General features: G+C 53.5%; 1 protein-coding gene across 8 annotated transcripts; it reads right to left on the bottom strand.

Moving 5' to 3' along the window:
* Window positions 1-558: 558 nt before the first annotated feature.
* Window positions 559-19548, bottom strand: LOC102444043 (uncharacterized). 8 transcript variants are annotated; one of them, XM_075913876.1, is made up of 7 exons: window positions 19427-19548; window positions 15821-15935; window positions 14906-14977; window positions 11929-12045; window positions 4628-10916; window positions 3000-3172; window positions 559-1828 (listed from the first exon to the last, which is right to left on the bottom strand). In XM_075913876.1, the coding sequence occupies exons 2-5, from the start codon at window positions 15852-15854 to the stop codon at window positions 8608-8610; spliced, it is 2532 nt and encodes an 843-aa protein (XP_075769991.1). In that variant the 5' UTR covers window positions 15855-15935; window positions 19427-19548; the 3' UTR covers window positions 559-1828; window positions 3000-3172; window positions 4628-8607. The 8 variants fall into 8 exon arrangements, with proteins under 8 accessions (XP_075769991.1, XP_075769989.1, XP_075769992.1 ...); XM_075913874.1 differs by having other exon boundaries at window positions 3000-3161; XM_075913877.1 differs by having other exon boundaries at window positions 3000-3161; window positions 4628-10913.
* Between the last annotated feature and the right edge of the window lie 497 nt (window positions 19549-20045).

Below are 20045 nucleotides of genomic sequence, written 5' to 3'. Positions count from 1 at the left end.
GCAGGAAAGATCTTAAGTGTCACATACACCAATTGCTGTCATTATTTCTACCCAAACTCTTCCCCACTCAATGGCAGTGGGATTACTACCTGCTTGTAGAAACTGCAGAGCAGAAGAACCTATTTTGCAGATATGAAGCACACAAGAGAAATCACAAATGATTCCATTTTTTCCATCGGTTGAACATCTATCATGGTGCAGTGAATGTTCTCTTAATCCAGTTGAGTTTTGCACATGTGAAACAAAGATCGCTTTCTGTCCAAAAAGCATCAGAATGGGAATAAATACATTCAGATAGCTAGAAGACTGCAGACTTCTCTGACAGGCAAGAACACTTCAGGCCCCTTTCAGATTCACACATCCCAAACTTTCTCTTAGAGAAAGCAGAAACTTGGGGCTTTGGTCTGAACCAAGTCAGTTTTTTTTTTTTAAAGTATGCATTCTTAAGATACTAGTAAAGCTCTTTCAGCTAGTACAAGAGCTATATATTAAGCCACATAAATTTACACCAGCTGATCTGTGTCACTAGACCTCATTCAATATGGATTACTGATAAAGCAGTCTTTCACATACATTTTATTGTTTTAAATTAACTAACTCTTTCTGTCATTGACCTAACAGTGGATTAGCATGTTTCACAAATTCCCCAAAGCAGTGATTGACCAAGGAATTTTAGCCAGTCAAATGCTAGTTATCAGGAAGTGTAAATATTAGTGGAAATACATGCAGAGTTGGTTACCAGACAGTATAGATTTTAGGGGAAATACAGAGTAGAACATGTAGTAGCAGTAAAAGAATATTACACTGCTATATGCAAAGCTGTTCAAACTAATTTACTGTCAAAACAGAGGAATAAGTGGCATTCTTTCAATCCAAAAGTTGAATATTTCACCTCCATAAACCTTTCAGGAGTATCAGCCTTCCAAGCCTGAACACAAACCCCTACAGAGCCCCCAATCAAATAAAGATTTAAAGAGTCTGTGCTTTATGTTCAGTGATCCCTCTATAGAAATCTTTAGGCAAATATGAAAGTGCTGGACGGAGATGGAACATGCCCAAATTTCTAGTGTTGTTACTGATGAGACTAAAGGGTTCCTTATTACAAATGCAACCAAAACCAGCATTTGATGAAAAGTGTATTTGTTCTTTTAATGCAGCCCGTCTTTTATAAATTATGCATCAGGATAAAGGCAGCATTCCAAGAGACCAGACCAGTGGATACCAGTGTGAGGGGAAGAATAATCTACCCAGTTAGGAATGGCTTTGCATTGCAGACAAGAGGTGTTAGGGAACCTGTCTAACATCTTGGCAACTAGGGGAAAGTAGTAGCAGCCAACTGCAAAGCTCTACAGCTTAAAGACTACATGCTTGTGGAGACTGGAGTTTCTGAAACCTGCACGTGGCTTATAGAAAGGAATCAACAGATCTGTAGAAGGTAAGTGCTTTTGAAAAAAAACAAACAAACAAAAAAACTCTTTACTGCTTCACTCCCATATTATCTAAATGGTAGTTGGATGGTTAACTGCCCTAGAAGCATCACAAAACCCCATCCCAAACAGGACTGAAGAGTCAATGAAGAAATATTGTATCAGAGACTGACTATTGTGAAATGTGGAACAGGACAGTTAGTTTTGTGCCTGACCCAAAGCAAGTCGTGAGCACTTTCAAGTCCAGCTGTCTTCACCCAATTCATTTAGCTCCTGGGTGAATTTAGTGATCAGCCCCATCTCTTGTTCTATGTTGCGGATCCTGCGTTCCACAGCACCCATGCTTTTCACCAGCTCCGCCATCAACGACCTCATCACCTCCTGGTTTTTCACAATGGTTTCTAAACAAAAGAAAGAACACACACCTCTAATAGAACAAATTCTCCTCCATGCCAAAAATAAGTTACTGCTCTCTAAAAGAAAAGACACTTATAGAGCTCATTGGAAAATGGACTCTTCCCTCCTTCAAGATTTTGACTAATAAAGAACCAAGCTGTTTTGATTTAGAAATATTGCCTGTGCCTCATGGGAATTGTGCTGCAGTTCTCATGTTCCCATTTGCCTCTATAAGCCAAGCTACTTTTCCCACTGTGCATCACAGCAAAGGACTCCAATGATAGAAAACTAGTGCTTCATGGGGAGAAGTAGTTTGGCAAGGTGTTCTGGCCCATGAGGATAATAATCAGTTTATACTCACTTCTTCTCATCCCTTTTCACCCAGGTACCCACCGGCTGTGTCTACACTGGCCACTTATTCCAGAAAATCAGCCGCTTTTCCGGAATAACTTGCCAGCTGTCTACACTGGCCCCTTGAATTTCCGGAAAAGCACTGACGATCTAATGTAAAATCATCAGTGTTTTTTTCCGGAAAAACTATGCTGCTCCCGTTCAGGCAAAAAGTCCTTTTCCAGAAAACTGTTCCGGAAGAGGGCCAGTGTAGACAGCACAGATTTCTTTTCTGCAAAAAAGCCCCAATCGCGAAAATGGCGATTGGGGCTTTTTTGCAGAAAAGTGTGTCTACATTAGCACGGACGCTTTTCCGCAGAAAGTGCTTTTCCGGAAAAGCATCCTGCCAATGTAGATGCGCTTTTTCCGAAAATGCTTATAATGGAAAAGTTTTCCATTTTAAGCATTTCCGAAAAAGGGTGCCAGTGTAGACGTAGCCACCTTGTCTACACAATTTGAAAGCATCTTAAAGCAGGAACCATCTTTGTTGTTCATACAGCAATTAGCAAAGGGTCCTAATCATCTAATAAACCATCTTGTTAGTCTTTAAAGTGCTACATTGTCCTGCATTTTGCTTCAGCTACCCCAGACTAACACGGCTACATTTCTATCACGGTCCTAATCAGACACTCTAAGGACTACTGGAATACAGATGGAGGGTTCTCACTTTGTTTTCAGCATACAGTAATAGCTGCACTCTCTCTTCCTGCTTCAATTAATCTAAGCCCCTTTAAACAGCACAAGCTTCAGGGATGGGGAGGGGAGGAGGATGTTTGCTGCTCGCACCTACTGCTAACATGCCCGTCTCTTGATTCCTGTCCTGCTGCATGGTAAAAGGAGCCTCCAAGGCAAACACCTGCTCCCTTTGCTTGAGTGCAGGAGTGGTTACTGGGATAGGTTCCTCTTCTGTCTTGCTTTTATCATCTTCCTGTTTCACAGATCCCGGGGCTACAAGGAAACTCAAACACAGACACTTGTTAGAGAATCCACAGCAATCAAAACAAGACTCATAACAGCAGCCAAAGCCATTAAGAAGCAACCACTACAGAGCAAATCTCATGATGCTCAAGGATTAGATGTTGAGCTGCTAATGTCTCCTCATTCTCCTAGACAACTTCACTTTCTTCATACAAAAAAAGTTCTGTATACTAGGTAGGGTCACTCACGGCCCATTTAGATCAGAAGCCTGTTTTAGAACACCAAATACCGTAGTTATAAACAAGCCAACCAACATCTACAAAGCAAAAGTAGACTGAACTCCTGACCACCAACCATACTAATCTACAACAGCTCTTGGTCCCCAACCCCCAGCTCAAAACCATAAGTCCCAGAATATATATATTGAATAAATTTTTATTTAGGGCCCAAAATGTACTATAATGCGACACCACCAAGGTAGCAAATTCCTAGGGGCAGAAAGATATGGGGTTCTCTTTACAAAACAACAGGGGGGGGGGAAAAAAACAGCTTTTATAGCAGAGGTGGGGAACCTCAGGTGCTGGGGTCAGATGCAGCCCCCGGCTTGCCTGGATCCAGCCTCCAAGGCTTCACACTGGGGAGTGCATACTTGTACTCCAGCCCCCTACTACCCACCAGGCTGGAGCACACAAGATCTACTAGCCTAGGCCCCCGTAGGCTCTGGTGTGCAAGGGGAAATGTCTTTCTCCTTCTCAGTAAGGCGCGTCTCACTTGTGTGCAGCCCCCGACTGATTTTTCTGCGGGTCAGCAGTCTCTGACCCAAAAAAGTTTCCCCTTCTCTGTTTTACAGGCACTCAAAAGTAAACTAAAAGGGGGGAAAAAGGATCAGAAACAGAGCAAGGAGCAACTGTCTCAAGTTGCAGTGGGGGAGGCCTAGGAAAAGACTATTGCACTAGGAGGGTGGTGAAGTTCTGGGGCAGGTTCCCTCAGGAGGTGGTGAAATCTCCATTCTAGAGTTTAAGTGTCAGCTTGACAACGCCCTGGCTGGGATGATTGAGTTGGGGCTGGGCCTGCTTTGGGCAGGGGGCTTGACTCGCTGACTTCCTGAGGTTTCTTCCAGCCCCAGGATTCAGAGCAGATCCCAAACACAAAGTAGCCCCCAAAAACCCAAGGGAGAAAGTGCTGAAGAAAACCCAAATCCAACAGGGCAAGTCAAAATTATCCTGAAGAGAAGAAGAATGCAAGTTCCACATAGAAAACCAGTAGCTACCTACCACACCACGTTCCCCTTGAATCGCCCACAGCGATCTGGACCATGCAAGTTCCTCCACACTCCCAACGCGCAAGGAGCCTCCCGTTTTCCGCTAAGCCCCGTCCATTACCTGGGCTGCGCCCTGCACCCTTCCCCTTCCCGCTCCGGTTTCAGGTTCGGCGCTATCCCGTGTTAAACGGTGAGGACCCGCGCGTTTCCACGTGCTCCGTCTGCAGCGCCTTACCGGGTTCCCCCGCTACCGCCGCTTCCTCCTCCCGCAGCGCCGCTAGCAGCTCGAGTCCCGCCGCCGCCGCGCTTCGGCCAATAGCCACCAGCCGCTCCCCCACCGTGGCCAGGAGATTCCGCCTCGTTTCGCTTGGTCCGCTCATCCTCACTCGGCCCACGCTCCCTCCCACCGGGACTTTATATAACGCAGAGCCGGACGCCACCGAATCAGCCTGTGCTCCGCCGGACCTTATCCGAGCAGTTTTCACGTAGGTCCGCACCCACCAACGTTCCATGTTCTCCCCCACGTAAACAGCAGCGTCTAGTCCTGTTTCCTCGTCGCTTTGCTGTTTTTTAGCCCAACCTCAGTAGTTTTCCTTCCGGTCAGGTTTTCTGCTCACCAATTTCTCCCCCCCCTCGCCCTCAAAATTAAACCAGCAAGTTCAGTTTCCCCTTGCCACCCAGACAAATGTCCCAGGTTCAGTCTCCCCTTGCCACCCAGGCTGAGTATCCTCATGTTTATAGAGGGCACTAGTAGGAAACAAAGTGAAGGACCCAAAATTAATCCCCTAAATTATTCTACCATCTATGTTCTAGAACAGTGTTTCTCAACCTTTTTTGTATAAAGTACCCCTTTAGAAAAATTGTAAGTACCCCAGTACCTACAGTTTTCAGACACACCATTTTTTTTCTACCACTGAAACACAATTGTTTAAACAACTTAATTGTCGCCGGGCAGGCAATGAAATTTTTGGGTGTAAAACGTATAAAAATAATAAAACGCTGTAAAACTTACAACAAAAATTCAGTTTTCTCCAAATTTCAGTGATGTTAATGTGCCCCCCAGACTTATCTTGAGTACCCCCTAAGGCAGGCATGTCCAAAGTCCGGCCCGCGGGCCAATTGCAGCCTGTGTTCCGGTTTAATACGGCCCCACAGGTAATTTGGCAATATCTATCTTTTATGGCCCCCAACGAATCCATATGTATTGAGATGAATACATTGTAAAATCTCAGTTAATGTCAGTTGGTCTAAATCAGTTATAAATATATTTGGACACAACATGTATACTTGGTGTTATGTTCCTGTTCATATTTTTTGAACTTAAAAGTTGACAGACAACCTTTATTACCAATAATATGTAATGTACTTTACAATGTTCCTGACATATATTTCAGCTTCCTGGATTTTTTTTTTTTCATCTGGCCTTCAGATATGAAAGGCAGAGTGATTTAACACCTGTTTAGATTTGTCATCCATGTGACGAAATGAAAAGTATGCCGTTTGCAATAAACTTTGCATAAAATAGTTAATTTGCATTTAATTTTAATGGTTCAAAGAATGTCAGACAAAATGGTCGGCCCTCACGCATGTTCACTTAATCAAATCTGGCCCTCTTTGAAAAAAGTTTGGACTCCCCTGCCCTAAGGGTACTTGTACCACTAGTTGAGAAACACTGCTCTAAAAATTATTCTGTGGGAATTCTCTGCCTTGTGGCATACATTAAATTATCACCATGGACCTGTCAGGCCACAGAAGCTATGAATCTGTTAGTATTTGTAGGGAAATACATACAAATACAGATTTACATGCTTCATGCCTACACTGGTGTTGGAGATGGTACCCTATTCTCAGTAGGAAGCAAGTATCTGAGTTAACATCAAGCTATGTTGCTCCTTCATGTTGAAAAGCCAGGGCAGCCAATTAAAACCCTACAGCTTTAAAACGATTGCACAGACTAATGAGAAGCAGCTGAATAGTGAAAGATCTGCATGGCTCAGAGAATCACTTGAGTCAAGCATCATGTTTTGCACGCTGAAACTGCAAACCGCCTAACGTTCACCTCTGCTGGAGAAAATTAACTCTGATCTCAGTAACTCCAAATGGGGGAGAAAACTCAACCCTAACTCTGAATTTCCAAAAGAAGGAGTGAAAATAGAAGCTTAGCTCAAATGAATTAAGAACTTATTTTTCCATGTGCAACTCTTCTCCTTCTCTAACTGAAATCAAATTCATACCATCGATTATTTGTATTATCATAGTGTCTGTGAGCCTCAGTCGTGGAGCACGACCCTGCTGTGCTGGTGCTGTACAAAACACAGACAAGACAGACACTTCCTGCCTCAAGGAATCCACAATCTTGACTTTTTGGGAACCCCCCCCCACACCTCACCTAAGGCTCATTTTGACTGGTGGTTTTTCTCCAGAACAGAGGACTCGGGATTCTGGGAATGCTGGAAATGTGGCATTTTATTACAACTAATGAAAACCAGGAAATAAAATGATACACCCAGACTGCACTGATCCTGTTCGAGGAGGCTGCATTTACAAGGGAAAGTATCCGAGGCGACGGATCTTAGGTCCCCGCCACCCCAAACCGCAAAGACCCTTGATAAGTTAAAAAGGAAATCGCAAGCAACCGGTGAGATAGACACATGAATCCAGTTCTAAAAGCAAATGATCAAGCCCCAAGAAATCCCAGGATCTGGGGGTGAGCGGGAGTTAAGGAACCAGTTACGGGATATTGTTAATGTTCGCTGTGGCAGTCGCTCCCCCAGACAGGAAATAGCTTTCAGCACAGTCTCTGTTTCCAATCCCAGTTCTGTCCCATTGGTGCGAGTGGATGTGTGGGGATGCGACAGCCAGGATTTCTGTTGTCCCCACTTCTGTTTGTAGCTTCAGTGGAGGCCACTGGCCTGGATTCTGATACGACCTGGTCTAGTGTCAGGTCAGATCAGGTCAGGTTTGTCCTCGAGAAACCCGGGGAAGATGCCCCTTCCTCCCCACCCCCGCTTTAATCCTTCTGCAGCTGCATTGGGAAGCAACTAGCTGCCCCAGATATTTTCAGCTTCTCACCTGTGCTGTGTCCCACCTCCAGCCTCCCTCCCCTGACTCATGATGCTAATGGGCTTCGTGTCTCCCTTCCTTCCCCAGTGCTGGGCTCTGCCTCCCATGCTCATGTGTCAGTGTTGGTGCCAGCGAAAATCCTGGACTTTCCCAGGAAACATCCCCTGAATCCATAACTCAATTCATTATTCACAAATGTGACGCCAAGGGATGCTGTTGGGGGAACAGCATAAATGCGCCGCTCAGGCTGGGAGGCTGTCGGGGACTCATTTAAAGGAGACGCTCGGGATTGGGGTGGGGAACGGTATACACGTGACACGCAAGGTAGTGTTCCCCGCCGATCTTTCCCACCCGTGCGGGGAATGCATTTTGTTCTGTGCACCAAGGCCCGTGTGGATGTGCACCACCTGTCGAAACCACAAACCCCTGCTGCGTGCAGCTCTGCTAATCTGCCAGGTGGCACTGGAACCTCCCCAGCACAAATGCCCGGCTTACAAGGAACGCAGGCGCAGGGCAGCAACGTGAGTGGGACCCTCAACGGAACGCTGGGATGAGCATCTTCCTTCCTGCCAGGCTGAGCCCCGCCCCTTGGTCCGCCTCTTCCCCAAGGCTCCGCCCCTTCGTTGCCTCTGCCTCCGGGTCCTGCCTCGTCCTTCAAGACCCTGTCCAACCTCTTTCCTTAAGGCCCTGCCCTCTTCTCCACCTCTTCCCCACCCCCGCGCCACCTCTCCCCTCCCCCAGATTAAAAATCCTGGACATCAGGGCCTGTCCAATGGACACCCGGACTGTCTGAGCGACAAGAGGGCCTCGCCTCCTCCTCTGGGCTCCAGATGCTTAATTCACCCCCCTCCCCTGCTAATTCTCACCCCTCCCCTCTGGTTCCTGTTCCCATTGGCTCAGGGGGTGAGCTGGGTGACACACCCTCAGGCGAGTTAAAGGGCTGCATGGGAGGTGGCCGGGGGACAGGGATGGGCGGGGGCGTGCACGGTGGGAGACACTCTCTCCTCGGCTGGGCCAGATCCCTGCCCGGCGGGGCGGCTGGATGAGCGCCGGGACAGCGGCAGGGTGCAGCAGCCCTGGGGAACCCACCAGGCTAGAGAGGAGGCCCTCCGTGTTGGGGAGGGGAGCGAAGCAAACCGCTCCAGCGGCGGGTTAGGAAGTGGGTGGCAGCTGAGGCCAGGCTTCCTGCGGCAGGGCGGGCACCCAGCCCGAGCCGCCATCCCCCAGTCGCCACGGGGCGGGAGCCATGTCCGGGGCAGGGAAGGCTTTCATGCCCCATCCCCGCAGCCCCCCGGCCGCGTGGGGGAAGGGCACGGCTGCTGTCGCGGCCTCCCCCGGCCAGGCCGGGGGGTGGCTGCTCCTCCTTTCCCCTTCCCCCCACCAGGCTGGCAGGAGGGAGAGGGCAGCCTCGGCGGTAGCGGCGGCAGCAGCAGGGCCTCTGGGTGGCTTGGCCGGGCTGGAGGGGGCGGAGCCTTTGTCCCCCTCTGCCCCGCCCTTAAAGGGCCGGGCCTGGGCGGCGGCGGCGGCGTGGGCGCGCTGGTGGCGGTTGCGGTGGGAGCTGCGGCTGAAGGCCTTGCCGCAGTCGGCGCACATGTACGGCTTCTCGCCGGTGTGGACGCGGCGGTGCCGCTCCAGGTGCGAGACGAAGCCGAAGCTCTTGCCGCAGACCCCGCAGGGGTAGGGCTTCTCGCCCCGGTGGGCCCGCTGGTGGGCCAGCAGCTGGCCCCCCGCCGCGAACCGCTTCCCGCAGTCCTTGCACCGGTGGGGCCGGCCGCTGGAGTGCACCCGCTGGTGCTGGGCCAGGGTGGAGCTGACGGCGAAGGCCTTCCCGCACTCCTCGCACTTGTAGGGCCGCTCGCCCGTGTGGACCCGCCGGTGCCGCTCCAGGTGGGAGCTGACGCTGAAGCCCTTCCCGCAGTCCCCGCAGGCGTAGGGCCGCTCGCCGGTGTGGACGCGCCGGTGCCGCTCCAGGTGGGAGCTCCAGGCGAAGCCCTTCCCGCAGTCCCCGCACTGGAAGGGCTTCCCGGCGGCGTGGGACTTCTGGTGCTTGGCCAGGGCCGCCGGCTCGCCGTAGCCTTTCCCGCACTCGGCGCAGCGGTGGGGCCGGTCGCCGGCGTGGACCCGCTGGTGCCGGTCCAGGTGGGAGCTGACGCTGAAGGCCTTGCCGCAGTCCCCGCAGGCGTAGGGCCGCTCGCCGGTGTGGATGCGCCGGTGCTTGATGAGGGCCGAGCACCAGCCGAAGCGTTTGCCGCACTCGCCGCACTGGAAGGGCCGCTCGCCCGTGTGGGTCCGCTGGTGCTTCACCAGCGAGGAGCTCTGCCCAAAACCCTTCCCGCACTCGGGGCATTTGTGGGGCTTGTCCACGCAGCCCGGGGTGGGGTCCGGCACGGGCGGCGGAGGAGGCGGTGGCGGGGGCGGGCGGCGGCGCCCACAGTCGGCACATTTGGTGGGGTCCCTCCCGCTGCCGCCGGGCGCCGCCAAGGCGGCGGCGCTGAGGTGGTAGCTCTTCCCGCAGGCGGCGCATTTCCGCGGCTTCTCCCCGGTGTGGACGCGCCGGTGCCGGTAGAGGTGGGAGCTGCGGCTGAAGCGCTTGCCGCAGTCGTCGCACTGGAAGGGCCGCTCGCCGGTGTGGACGCGCCGGTGCCGCTCCAGGTGGGAGGTGAAGCCGAAGGCCTTGCCGCACTCGGGGCACTGGAACGGCTTCTCCCCCCGGTGCTTGCGCTGGTGGGCGAGCAGGGCGGCGCTCAGCCCAAAGGCCTTGCCGCAGTCCCCGCAGCGGTGGGGCCGGTCGCCGGCGTGGACCCGGCGGTGCTGGGCCAGGGTGGAGCTGACGGCGAAGCGTTTCCCGCACTCCTCGCAGGCGTAGGGCCGCTCGCCCGTGTGGACCCGCCGGTGCCGCTCCAGGTGGGAGCTGACGCTGAAGCCCTTCCCGCAGTCCTCGCAGGCGTAGGGCCGCTCGCCGGTGTGGACACGCCGGTGCCGCTCCAGGTGGGAGCTCCAGGAGAAGCCCTTCCCGCAGTCCCCGCACCGGAAGGGCTTCCCGGCAGCGTGGGACTTCTGGTGCCGGGCCAGGGCCGCCGGCTCGCTGAAGCTCTTCTCGCACTCGGGGCACGGGTGGGGCTTGGCGGCGGCGTGCAGGCGCTGGTGCCGGATCAGGTTGGACCGCTGGCTGAAAGTCTTCCCGCACTCGGCGCAGTGGAACACTTTGTCGGCCCCCGCGGGAGCCGGCGGCGGCTTCAGGTTTCCGGTCTGGCCTGCGGGTTTCTCTGGGGTTTTCCCCTCCAGGATCTCGAGTTTCCCCTCTGGCCCGGGGCTGGGACTCTCAACCTCCTTTTCCTCCGGGGATGTCCCTGGCAGCTCTGTTTTCCCGGGAGATCCCTGTGGCTGCTCCTCGTCTTCCTCCTCCTCCTCCTCTTCTTCCTCTTCCTCCTCTTCTTCCTCGCTTCTAGAGGCTTCGCCTGCTGGGAAAGAGAATCCAGGAGGTGAGCCAAGAGAAAGGAGGGACTCCCCTCCGCAGCCGGTCGCCACAGGGATGAAAAGATGCTAAACCTAAGGGTGCAGCAGGGATCACCACTCTTCCTTGTGCTGGGAGATCATGTAATGCGGGGGATCCTAGGGAAACACAGTGAGATCAGGGCCCCGTTGGGCCGGGCGCTGCACAGACACAGCGAGAGACAGGCCCTGCCCCAGCTGAGATCAGGGCCCCGTTGTGCCGGGCACTGCACAGACACACAGAGAGACAGGCCCTGCCCCAGCTGAGATCAGGACCCCGTTGTGCCAGGCACTGCACAGACACAGCGAGAGACAGGCCCTGCCCTAGCTGAGATCAGGGCCCTGTTGTGCCGGGCGCTGCACAGACACAGCGAGAGACAGACCCTGCCCCAGCTGAGATCAGGGCCCCGTTGTGCCGGGCGCTGCACAGACACAGCGAGAGACAGGCCCTGCCCCAGCTGAGATCAGGACCCTGTTGTGCCGGGCGCTGCACAGACACAGCGAGAGACAGGCCCTGCCCCAGCTGAGATCAGGGCCCCATTGTGCCGGGCGCTGCACAGACACAGCGAGAGACAGTCCCTGCCCCAGCTGAGATCAGGACCCTGTTGTGCCGGGCGCTGCACAGACACAGCGAGAGACAGGCCCTGCCCCAGCTGAGATCAGGGCCCCGTTGTGCCGGGCGCTGCACAGACACAGCGAGAGACAGACCCTGCCCCAGCTGAGATCAGGGCCCCGTTGTGCCGGGCGCTGCACAGACACAGCGAGAGACAGACCCTGCCCCAGCTGAGATCAGGGCCCCGTTGTGCCAGGCGCTGCCCAGACACACAGCGAGAGACAGACCCTGCCCCAGCTGAGATCAGGACCCCGTTGTGCCAGGCGCTGCCCAGACACACAGCGAGAGGTGGTTCCATGCCCCCAAAATCTCACAGTCGACATATTTCGTTCTTACATGATTTTCTCCTTCGCTTTCCTCCTGCTCACCTGGGCTGCTGCTTCTTGGGATTTCCCTTTCCTCGGGGGCCTGGAGATCCGGGACCCACGGCTCTTCCCCTCGTTCCATCCAGGACAGCAAGTCAGGCTTTGAAATCGGGAAGCCCGCTGGTTGGAGGGAAAAGAACAAGATTAAGTTCTGATGAGATACTTATCCAGTGGGCAGATTATATTACAGTAGCACAGTGAAACACAGTCCCTGCCCCAGCTGAGATCAAGGCCCCGTTGTGCCGGGCGCTGCACAGACACAGCGAGAGACAGGCCCTGCCCCAGCTGAGATCAGGGCCCCGTTGTGCCGGGCGCTGCACAGACACAGTGAGAGACAGTCCCTGCCCCAGCTGAGATCAGGGCCCCGTTGTGCTGGGTGCTGCACAGACACAGCGAGAGACAGGCCCTGCCCCAGCTGAGATCAGGGCCCCGTTGTGCCAGGCACTGCACAGACACAGCGAGAGACATGGATTGACTCCAGTATATGCTCCATGATTCGGCAGGGGAGTAGGTCATCTCCACAACATGAATTTGACACCTTAGGTAGATGGGACTTAAAGATGCAAAGGGAAAATGACACAAACCCATTATCTGTTTTTTAGCTCATTTTTTCAAGGCTCCAGATTATCACTGTGGCATTAAAGCCACCGGACTCCCTCTGGGATTTTGGAAATGTATTGGGGTTTTCAATGTATTGGGGTTCAGCCTGAGTGATTCAACTGAGCAAATGCCTTCACTGTGGATCAGCAAATGGTCCAAGCACAAAATCTCATTAGCAGCCAGTAGCAGAGAACCAACGAGGCAAAGCACAACCAGATACACTTTAACGGGACCTGGGTGGGCAGAGGTCGGCTGGCTGAATAACAAAGGTTTTGGTCCACCTGCCATTCCAAAAAATTGAAGGGAATAAAACCACTGTTTTGGGTCAAGCCAAAAATGATGTACTGCTTTTTTATTTATTTTTTTTATTTTGGAGCAATCGAAAAGCTGAAAAAAACCCCAATACATTTGGGGTCAAATGCAACAATTTCTTTCCATAGAAACATAAAACACTAGGACCAGAAGGGGCCTCGAGAAGTCATCGAGTCCGGTCCCCTGCCCTCATGGCAGGACCAAGCACCGTCTAGACCAGGGTCAACACATGACCCACGGGCTGCGAGCGGCCCCCAGCTTGTGTGTTTGCAGCCCACGGTGCGGTTTGGGTTACACGGGGCTCAACACGTGGCCCGTGGGTGGATCCTTTGAACGTGGCCTCCACTGGGCACACACTGCGCAACAGTGAGGCCTCTCCCAGGCGGGGTGAGCAATGAACGACACAAGGGGACGGGCTGGCTGGAACAGACGGGTACAGGGTGTCGGCATTTCTAGCCTCCGGGGAGGAGGTGTGGGGACTGCAGGGGCATTGTGGGAAGTGCTTTGTATTCATGCCCATCAGTGGGAAAGAAACTATTTGCATGTCTGTGCAACCACACTTAAGTTGCAGCCCTCGGTGTGTGCTGTGAGTATCATTGTGGACCCCGGGGCTTCCAAAGTTGAGTAGCCCTGATCTAGACCATCCCTGACAGGTGTCTGTCTAACCTGCCCTTAAATATCTCCAGTGATGGAGTTTCCACAGCCTCCCTAGGCAATTCATTCCAGTGTTTAACCACCATGACAGGAAGTTTTTCCTTATGTCCAACCTAAACCTCCCTTGCTGCAGTTTAAGCCCATTGCTTCTTGTCTTATCCTCAGAGACCAAGGAGAACAATTTGTCTCCCTCCTCCTTGTGACACCCTTTTAGATATTTGAAAACCGCTATCATGTCCCCTCTCAGTCTTCTCCTTTCCAAACTAAACGGCAACGTCGACACTGGCATGATTTTCCGGAAATGCTTTTAACGGAAAAGTTTTCCGTTAAAATCATTTTCGGAAAAGAGCATCTACATTGGCATGGACGCTTTTCCGCAAAAGCACTTTTTGCAGAAAAGCATCTGTGCCAATCTAGATGCGCTTTTCCGCAAAAAAGCCCCGATTGCCATTTTCGCCATCGGGGCTTTTTTGCGCAAAACAAATCTGAGCTGTCTACACTGGCCCTTTTGCGCAAAAGTTTTGCACAAAGGACTTTTGCCCGAACGGGAGCAGCATAGTATTTCCGCGAACAGCACTGATTTCTTACAGTAGGAAGTCAGTGCTTTTGCGGAAATTCAAGCGGCCAGTGTAGACAGCTGGCAAGTTTTTCCGGGAAAGCGGCTGATTTTCTGGAAAAACTGGCCAGTCTAGACACAGCCAACAAGCCCAATCCTTTCAGTCTTCCGTCATAGCTCATGTTCTCTAGACCTTTCATTATTCTTGTTGCGCTTCTCTGGACCGTCTCCAATTTCTCCACATCTTTCTTGAAATGCGATGCCCAGAACTGGACACAATATTCCAACTGAGGCCTAACCAGCGCAGAGTAGAGCGGAAGAATGACTTCTCCTGACTTGCTCACCACACTCTTGTTCATGCCTCCCAGAATCGCGTTGGCTTTTTTCGCAACAGCATCCCACTGTTGACTCCTATTTAGCTTGTAGATCCCTTTCAAAAGTCGGATACTCTATTGACTGAGCTAGTCAGGCTTTGACCAAAGGCCAGCTCTTGTGTTTGGATTTTGACTGTCCTGAAACTGTTTTGCTGACTCACTTTGTTTGCTTAAAAAAACAGAAACCTTTGAAACAAAAAGAACTCCCTGAAGTGGAAAGTTGGGAAGCGGTTGCAATACTTTGATTTGCCAAATCTCCTTCGGGTTTTAGTTGATCGCAACAGTCGCCGATTCGCAGCACACTTTGGTGTCGCTGGGCTGTGGGGTTTGTCTTAAAACAAAAAGTTCCTCTGAAAAAATGAACCCAGCTCTCCTCGGGGCTTTCAGGCCTCCTTGAGAGTTGGCTCAAATTGGGGACCCCTCTTTCCTGAGTTGCTAACCACTTTTGCACACATCCCCTCGCCTCCAACATGCAGGGACTTACCCGACACCAGCTCTCGGCGGTGGGACTCAGCCATGGCGGTGATCCGCGGCATGCTGATGGCCATCTCTTCTGCTAACGAGAAACGGAAGAGACGGCGATTAGACGAACATACGAAGGACCACACTGGGACCCATCTAGCCCAGTGTCCTGTCTGCCAACAGTGGCCAAGGCCAGGTGCCCCAGAGGGAGGGATCACAACAGGTAACCCTCACATGATCCCAACCCTGTCACCCATTTCCAGACAAACAGAGGCTAGGGCCACCATTCCTACCCATCCTGGCTAATAGTCATTGATAGACCTAACCTCCATGAATGTATCTAGTTCTCTTTTAAACCCTGTTCTAGTCCTAGCCTTCATAACCTCCTCCGGCAAGGAGTTCCACAAGTTGACTGTGCGCTGGGTGACGACGATCTTCCTTTTATTTGTTTTAAACCTGCTGCCCATTAATTTCATTTGGTGGCCCCTGGTTCTTATATTATGGGAACAAATAAACGACTTTTCCTAATTCACTTTCTCCACTCATGATTTTATAGACCTCTATCCTATCCCCGCTTAGTCTCCTCTTTTCCACGCTAAAACAACGGCCTTCCCAGCTAACCTTCCCTTGGCACGAACAGCGCACATCAAAAGGAGACCAATCCACAAACAGTCTAGGATCCGCTCCAGAACCGATGACTTTCCACTGACCTCCGACCTCTCAGAAAGTGGCTCCCTTCGGCCAGCGCGTCGGAGATCCTTTCCGTCTCTAAGGCTTGAGACGATTCTGTTGATCAGTTCGAAGGAGATGATCCAGGTTCATTTTTAAGCATTTGTCTCTCCTGGGATGTCTAGGGGGCTGAGCTGCAGAAACCCCCCGACTCTCATGTTGCTTCAGACCTATCAGTTCCGCAAAGCGAGGGAGAGTGAATCCTTACCCAGAGAGATCAGCGTTTCATAGTTCTCCTGCATGGCGTCCTTGTGGAGAGCTCTCCGCCAGCCCGCTGCACCCTGGAGAAAGGCGCCGACGCCTCATGGAAAAGCCACCAGCCCCTGAAAGAAAAAAACCCACCCCTGCACTCAGTACCCTGGAAATCAACTGGCTGCTTTAGAATCTGGTGGCAGTTCCTTAAACCAGCAATTCTCCCGTTTCGGGAAGGGTAGGGCACTGTCCCATTTCAAGCACTGTAGGCCTCAGAGTTTCAGGGTCAAGGGCAGGGCCGGCCCGAGCCAGTTTGGCACCCTGGTCCCTGGGCAGGCCATGCAAGCGCGAGCCTGCCCCCCCTGGGGTGTGCGGGCCTGCCTCCTGGCGCACGGCGCATGCGCGAGCCCACCCCAAGGGCGCGCAGGCAGGTACACGGCACATGCGCTGCCCAGCCACCGCCGCTGGCGCACAGCCCGGGCGGGCCGTGCCTGGCTGTGCAGGGCCCTGCAACTGTGGGGAGAAGAGCACCGTGGGGGTTAACACGGCCCCCGCCCCGGGCGGCCACTGCAGCTCGCCGGGAGCTGGGCACATGGCACCTGATGGCAGCTATAAGGGGCGCCGTGCACCCCTTACAGATGCCATCAGGAACCCCCCATCGGTTGGCGCCCCGGCTCACCCACCCCTTAGTCGGCCCTGGTCATGGGTAGTGTTGCCAGATAGTTTCATAAAAAATACCAAACATGGTGGGGAAAAAATTGGTTGAGCAAAAAACAAAACAAAACCAACTGCACAAAAAAACACCCCAATCACACACACACGAAAAGACTCAAGGTGCCTTTAAATCCCCAACCATGGCATGGGAAGAATGTCCCAAACAACCTTCCATCCGAGAAAAACAGACTTTTTTTTAATCGGACAGAAGCCGCAAATACCGGTCACCTGGCAACCCTAGTCAAGGGAAATCCTCGGATTCCAAAATCAGCTTTCCTCACAGAGAAAGCTGCCAAATTTCCCATGAAGTGAAACCAAAACCAAAAATCCCCCCATTTCGGGGCAATCAAAATGTTCCATCTCCAGAAGACTGCATTGTTCCGGTTGGATTTGAGCGGTTATAAAAGGTACACTCTGTTTCACAGAGCAGAAAACAAGATGAACTTTGGGAAAAGAAAAACAGGCATTTCAAAATGAAACTTTGCAGAAATCGATGCGTTTCCATCAGAACATTTTGATGTAAAAAAAAAAAGGCATTTTCCCGTGGGAAAAAAGTGTTCTCTCAGAAAGTTTTTTAAACTACAGGCAGTCCTTGGATTTACAACATAATTGGTTCTTGAAAATTGTGTCAAAATGTTGTAACATGGAATCAGTGTTCCTGCTAATATTTTCCACACGTGTGTGGAATAATGTTACGTGCACCACAGCATGTGCGGATGTGCACCACCACTAGAAACACAAACCTAGCTGTGAGCACTCTGCTAATCAGCTGCACTGCGTTAGAATCTCTCCTGAGCGGCTGCACAAGCTCCCAGCTTGCAGGGGACACGGATGGGAACTGCAACCCACTGTGTTGTGGGACGGTACGTCATAAAGTCGACACCAACATCGTAAGTTGAATGAGGGGGTCAATTCAGAAATGTCGTAAGTGCCGCTCATTGCAAATCAAATGTCAGCAAGCTGAGGACCGCCTGTACTCTGTTCCCATTGAGGGATGTGAAAGGTGAACTAGTTACCTGGGAACCATTAGGCTTACCAGAATATTCACCGGGTGACTGGTTAACCAGTGGTGGGCAACTGGAGACCTGAAGGCCACATGCAGAACCGCTGGGTTCTATCTGTGGCCCACGCGACATTTTGTTTATCGTTCCTCGGGCACTGGGTTGCCAGATCCCGCTGGCTTCGGTCCGTGTCGTTTTTCTGCCTACCGACCTCACTCACGTGACACGCACATAAAGCCACGTGAAGGGAGGGGCGTGCCGCGTCCGTCCAATCAAAGGGTTGCGACGGTTCCATCGGCACAGCCTGCAAATTCCGGGCACGCAGGCACGGCTCTGAAAATGGCCCCGTGCAGGGGGACCGTCTTGGTGGCGACAGGCTTGTGACCCCACGGAGACGAAGGAGGCCCACGTGTGCGCCCCGCTCACTCGCCTCGGTCGCCCACCGCCGGGTTCACTGGGCCTGGTCCAAACCCCCGTGGATGGCCAGCCACAGAGGGCAGGATCCCAGAAGCAGCCCTATAGCTCCTGGCAGGTGGGTCTTTGCCCCACAGAGGCAGCAGAATGACAGCCCCGGCGGGACCCCTACCCCGACTGCTCTGTGCCTGCCTGCCAATGGTGAAGCCGTTAAATGAGATCGTTTTAGTCATTTAACCGGGTAACGGTTTGAACCGGGGGGGGGGGGCAGGAAGTGGGGTGGGTGAGGCTGGTGGCTTCATGGTACAACAGCCAGCGCCTCCCACATAATATCCCGGGCTAACAAAAGGGGATTTTCCCCCTGGCTCCGCTTACTGGCTTCACCGGGTCTGCCACAGAAGATGAGCGCTGGGCGCTGGGTCTTTCAGCCCCACAGCCGCGACTGGTGCCATCCGATCCCGCGGCGTAGACTTCAGACCTCACGGTATGATGCGCCAGCGTCAATACCATGGGGAAGGACGGCCCGCCTGAGCCGGCGGTTGGGAGGGGATCAAACCCCGAATCCTTCAGGGCTTCCAGGAACCGTTGGCTAAGGGAGTTAACTAGATTCGGGGGGAAAACTTTTTTTCTCAGGACCCAGTTGAAGAAAATCGTCGAGGCCACGGCCTGCCGTGATGTGCCTGGAGCGGGGGCTGCGGGGTGGGGCTGAGGAGGGGAGCTTTGGAGGGTGGGCGGGGGCTTTGGACGGGGGGGGGGGAGGCGCTTACCCCAGGCAGCGGTGCAGCGGAGGGGGGTTAAGGCAGCTTCCTGCCTCTCCTAGCACCCGGTTTGCAAACCCCTGGGCGAGGAGCCAGGTCTAAAAAGGGGCCGAGACCGGAGGCCGGGCAGAGCCCTGGGAACCCACGGAGCACGAGGGACGTGCTCTTCCCAAAGGGGTCCGCCCAACCGAGGCTGACCCGCCAGAGGGAAGACTGTCCAAAGCTGGCAACCAGAGGGCACCGCCCCTGCCCGTCCTGGCGAACGGCCGTGGATGGATCCAACCTCTAGGAATGGATCTAGGGCTTTTTGGACCCCTGTCAAAATCCTGGCCTCATCCTCCCCCCACAGCAAGACTAGCCCCCCCCCCCCCCCCCATGCCAAGGAACAAGATTCCCCGAGGCAAAAGCGAGGAAAGAGCCAAATCACAGGGGCTGGGTTTTTTTTTGGGGGGGGGGATTCCCCATTCCCTGCCCCCCCCCAAGCAGCACATCCCCCCCCCTCCCGATTGGCCAGGAAGTGGCTTGTCCTTCTTCAATTTGCCCCCAAGAAAATCTGCCTGCCCAGGGGGATTTGGGGGGGGAGGCTCTCCCCACTTCTTGCTCCGCCCCCCCCCTTTTTTTCTGTCTCCTCCCCCCTCTGCCTGGGAGACTTGGGCCTCTGATTTCTGGGCGCCTTTGCACCGCTTCCTCCCCCCCCCCCCCCGCACCGTCCTTCCCTGCCCCTGCCCCCGTCACCTGCAGGCTCCGCTCACTGGGCAGCGCTGCCTCCCCCCCGGCCAGCAGCGGCTCAAGCCCCCGGCTCCCGGAACTGCAGCTGCATCCGTCTGGCCCAGGAAACCTCCCCCGGAGGCAGCAGCGAGTGGAAGGAAGAAACACGGAGCAGCTGGAACCAGGGGGCCCTCTAGTGGGGACAGCCCAGGGGGACCCCCCCTAAAAATCTCCAGGCTCCCCCCCAAAATAAATCGCCAGGCTCCCCCCACCAAAAATCTCCAGGTTCCCCCCTCAAAAAAGTCTCCAGGCTCCCCCCCCAAAATATCTCCAGGCTCCCCCCACTAAAATCTCCAGGTTCACCCCCAAAAAATCTCCAGGATCCCCCCCAAAATATCTCCAGGCTCCCCCCACTAAAATCTCCAGGTTCACCCCCAAAAAATCTCCAGGATCCCCCCCAAAATATCTCCAGGCTCCCCCCACCAAAATCTCCAGGTTCACCCCCAAAAAATCTCCAGGCTCCCCCCACCAAAATCTCCAGGTTCACCCCCAAAAAATCTTCAGGATCCCCCCCAAATATCTCCAGGCTCCCCCCACCAAAATCTCCAGGTTCACCCCCAAAAAATCTCCAGGCTCCCCCCACCAA

Source organism: Pelodiscus sinensis, chromosome 32 (assembly GCF_049634645.1).
Source record: "Pelodiscus sinensis isolate JC-2024 chromosome 32, ASM4963464v1, whole genome shotgun sequence".
Classification (NCBI taxonomy): domain Eukaryota; kingdom Metazoa; phylum Chordata; order Testudines; family Trionychidae; genus Pelodiscus; species Pelodiscus sinensis.
The sequence above is the reverse complement of the archived record's forward strand: the minus strand, read 5'-3'. Positions and strand labels throughout refer to the sequence as shown.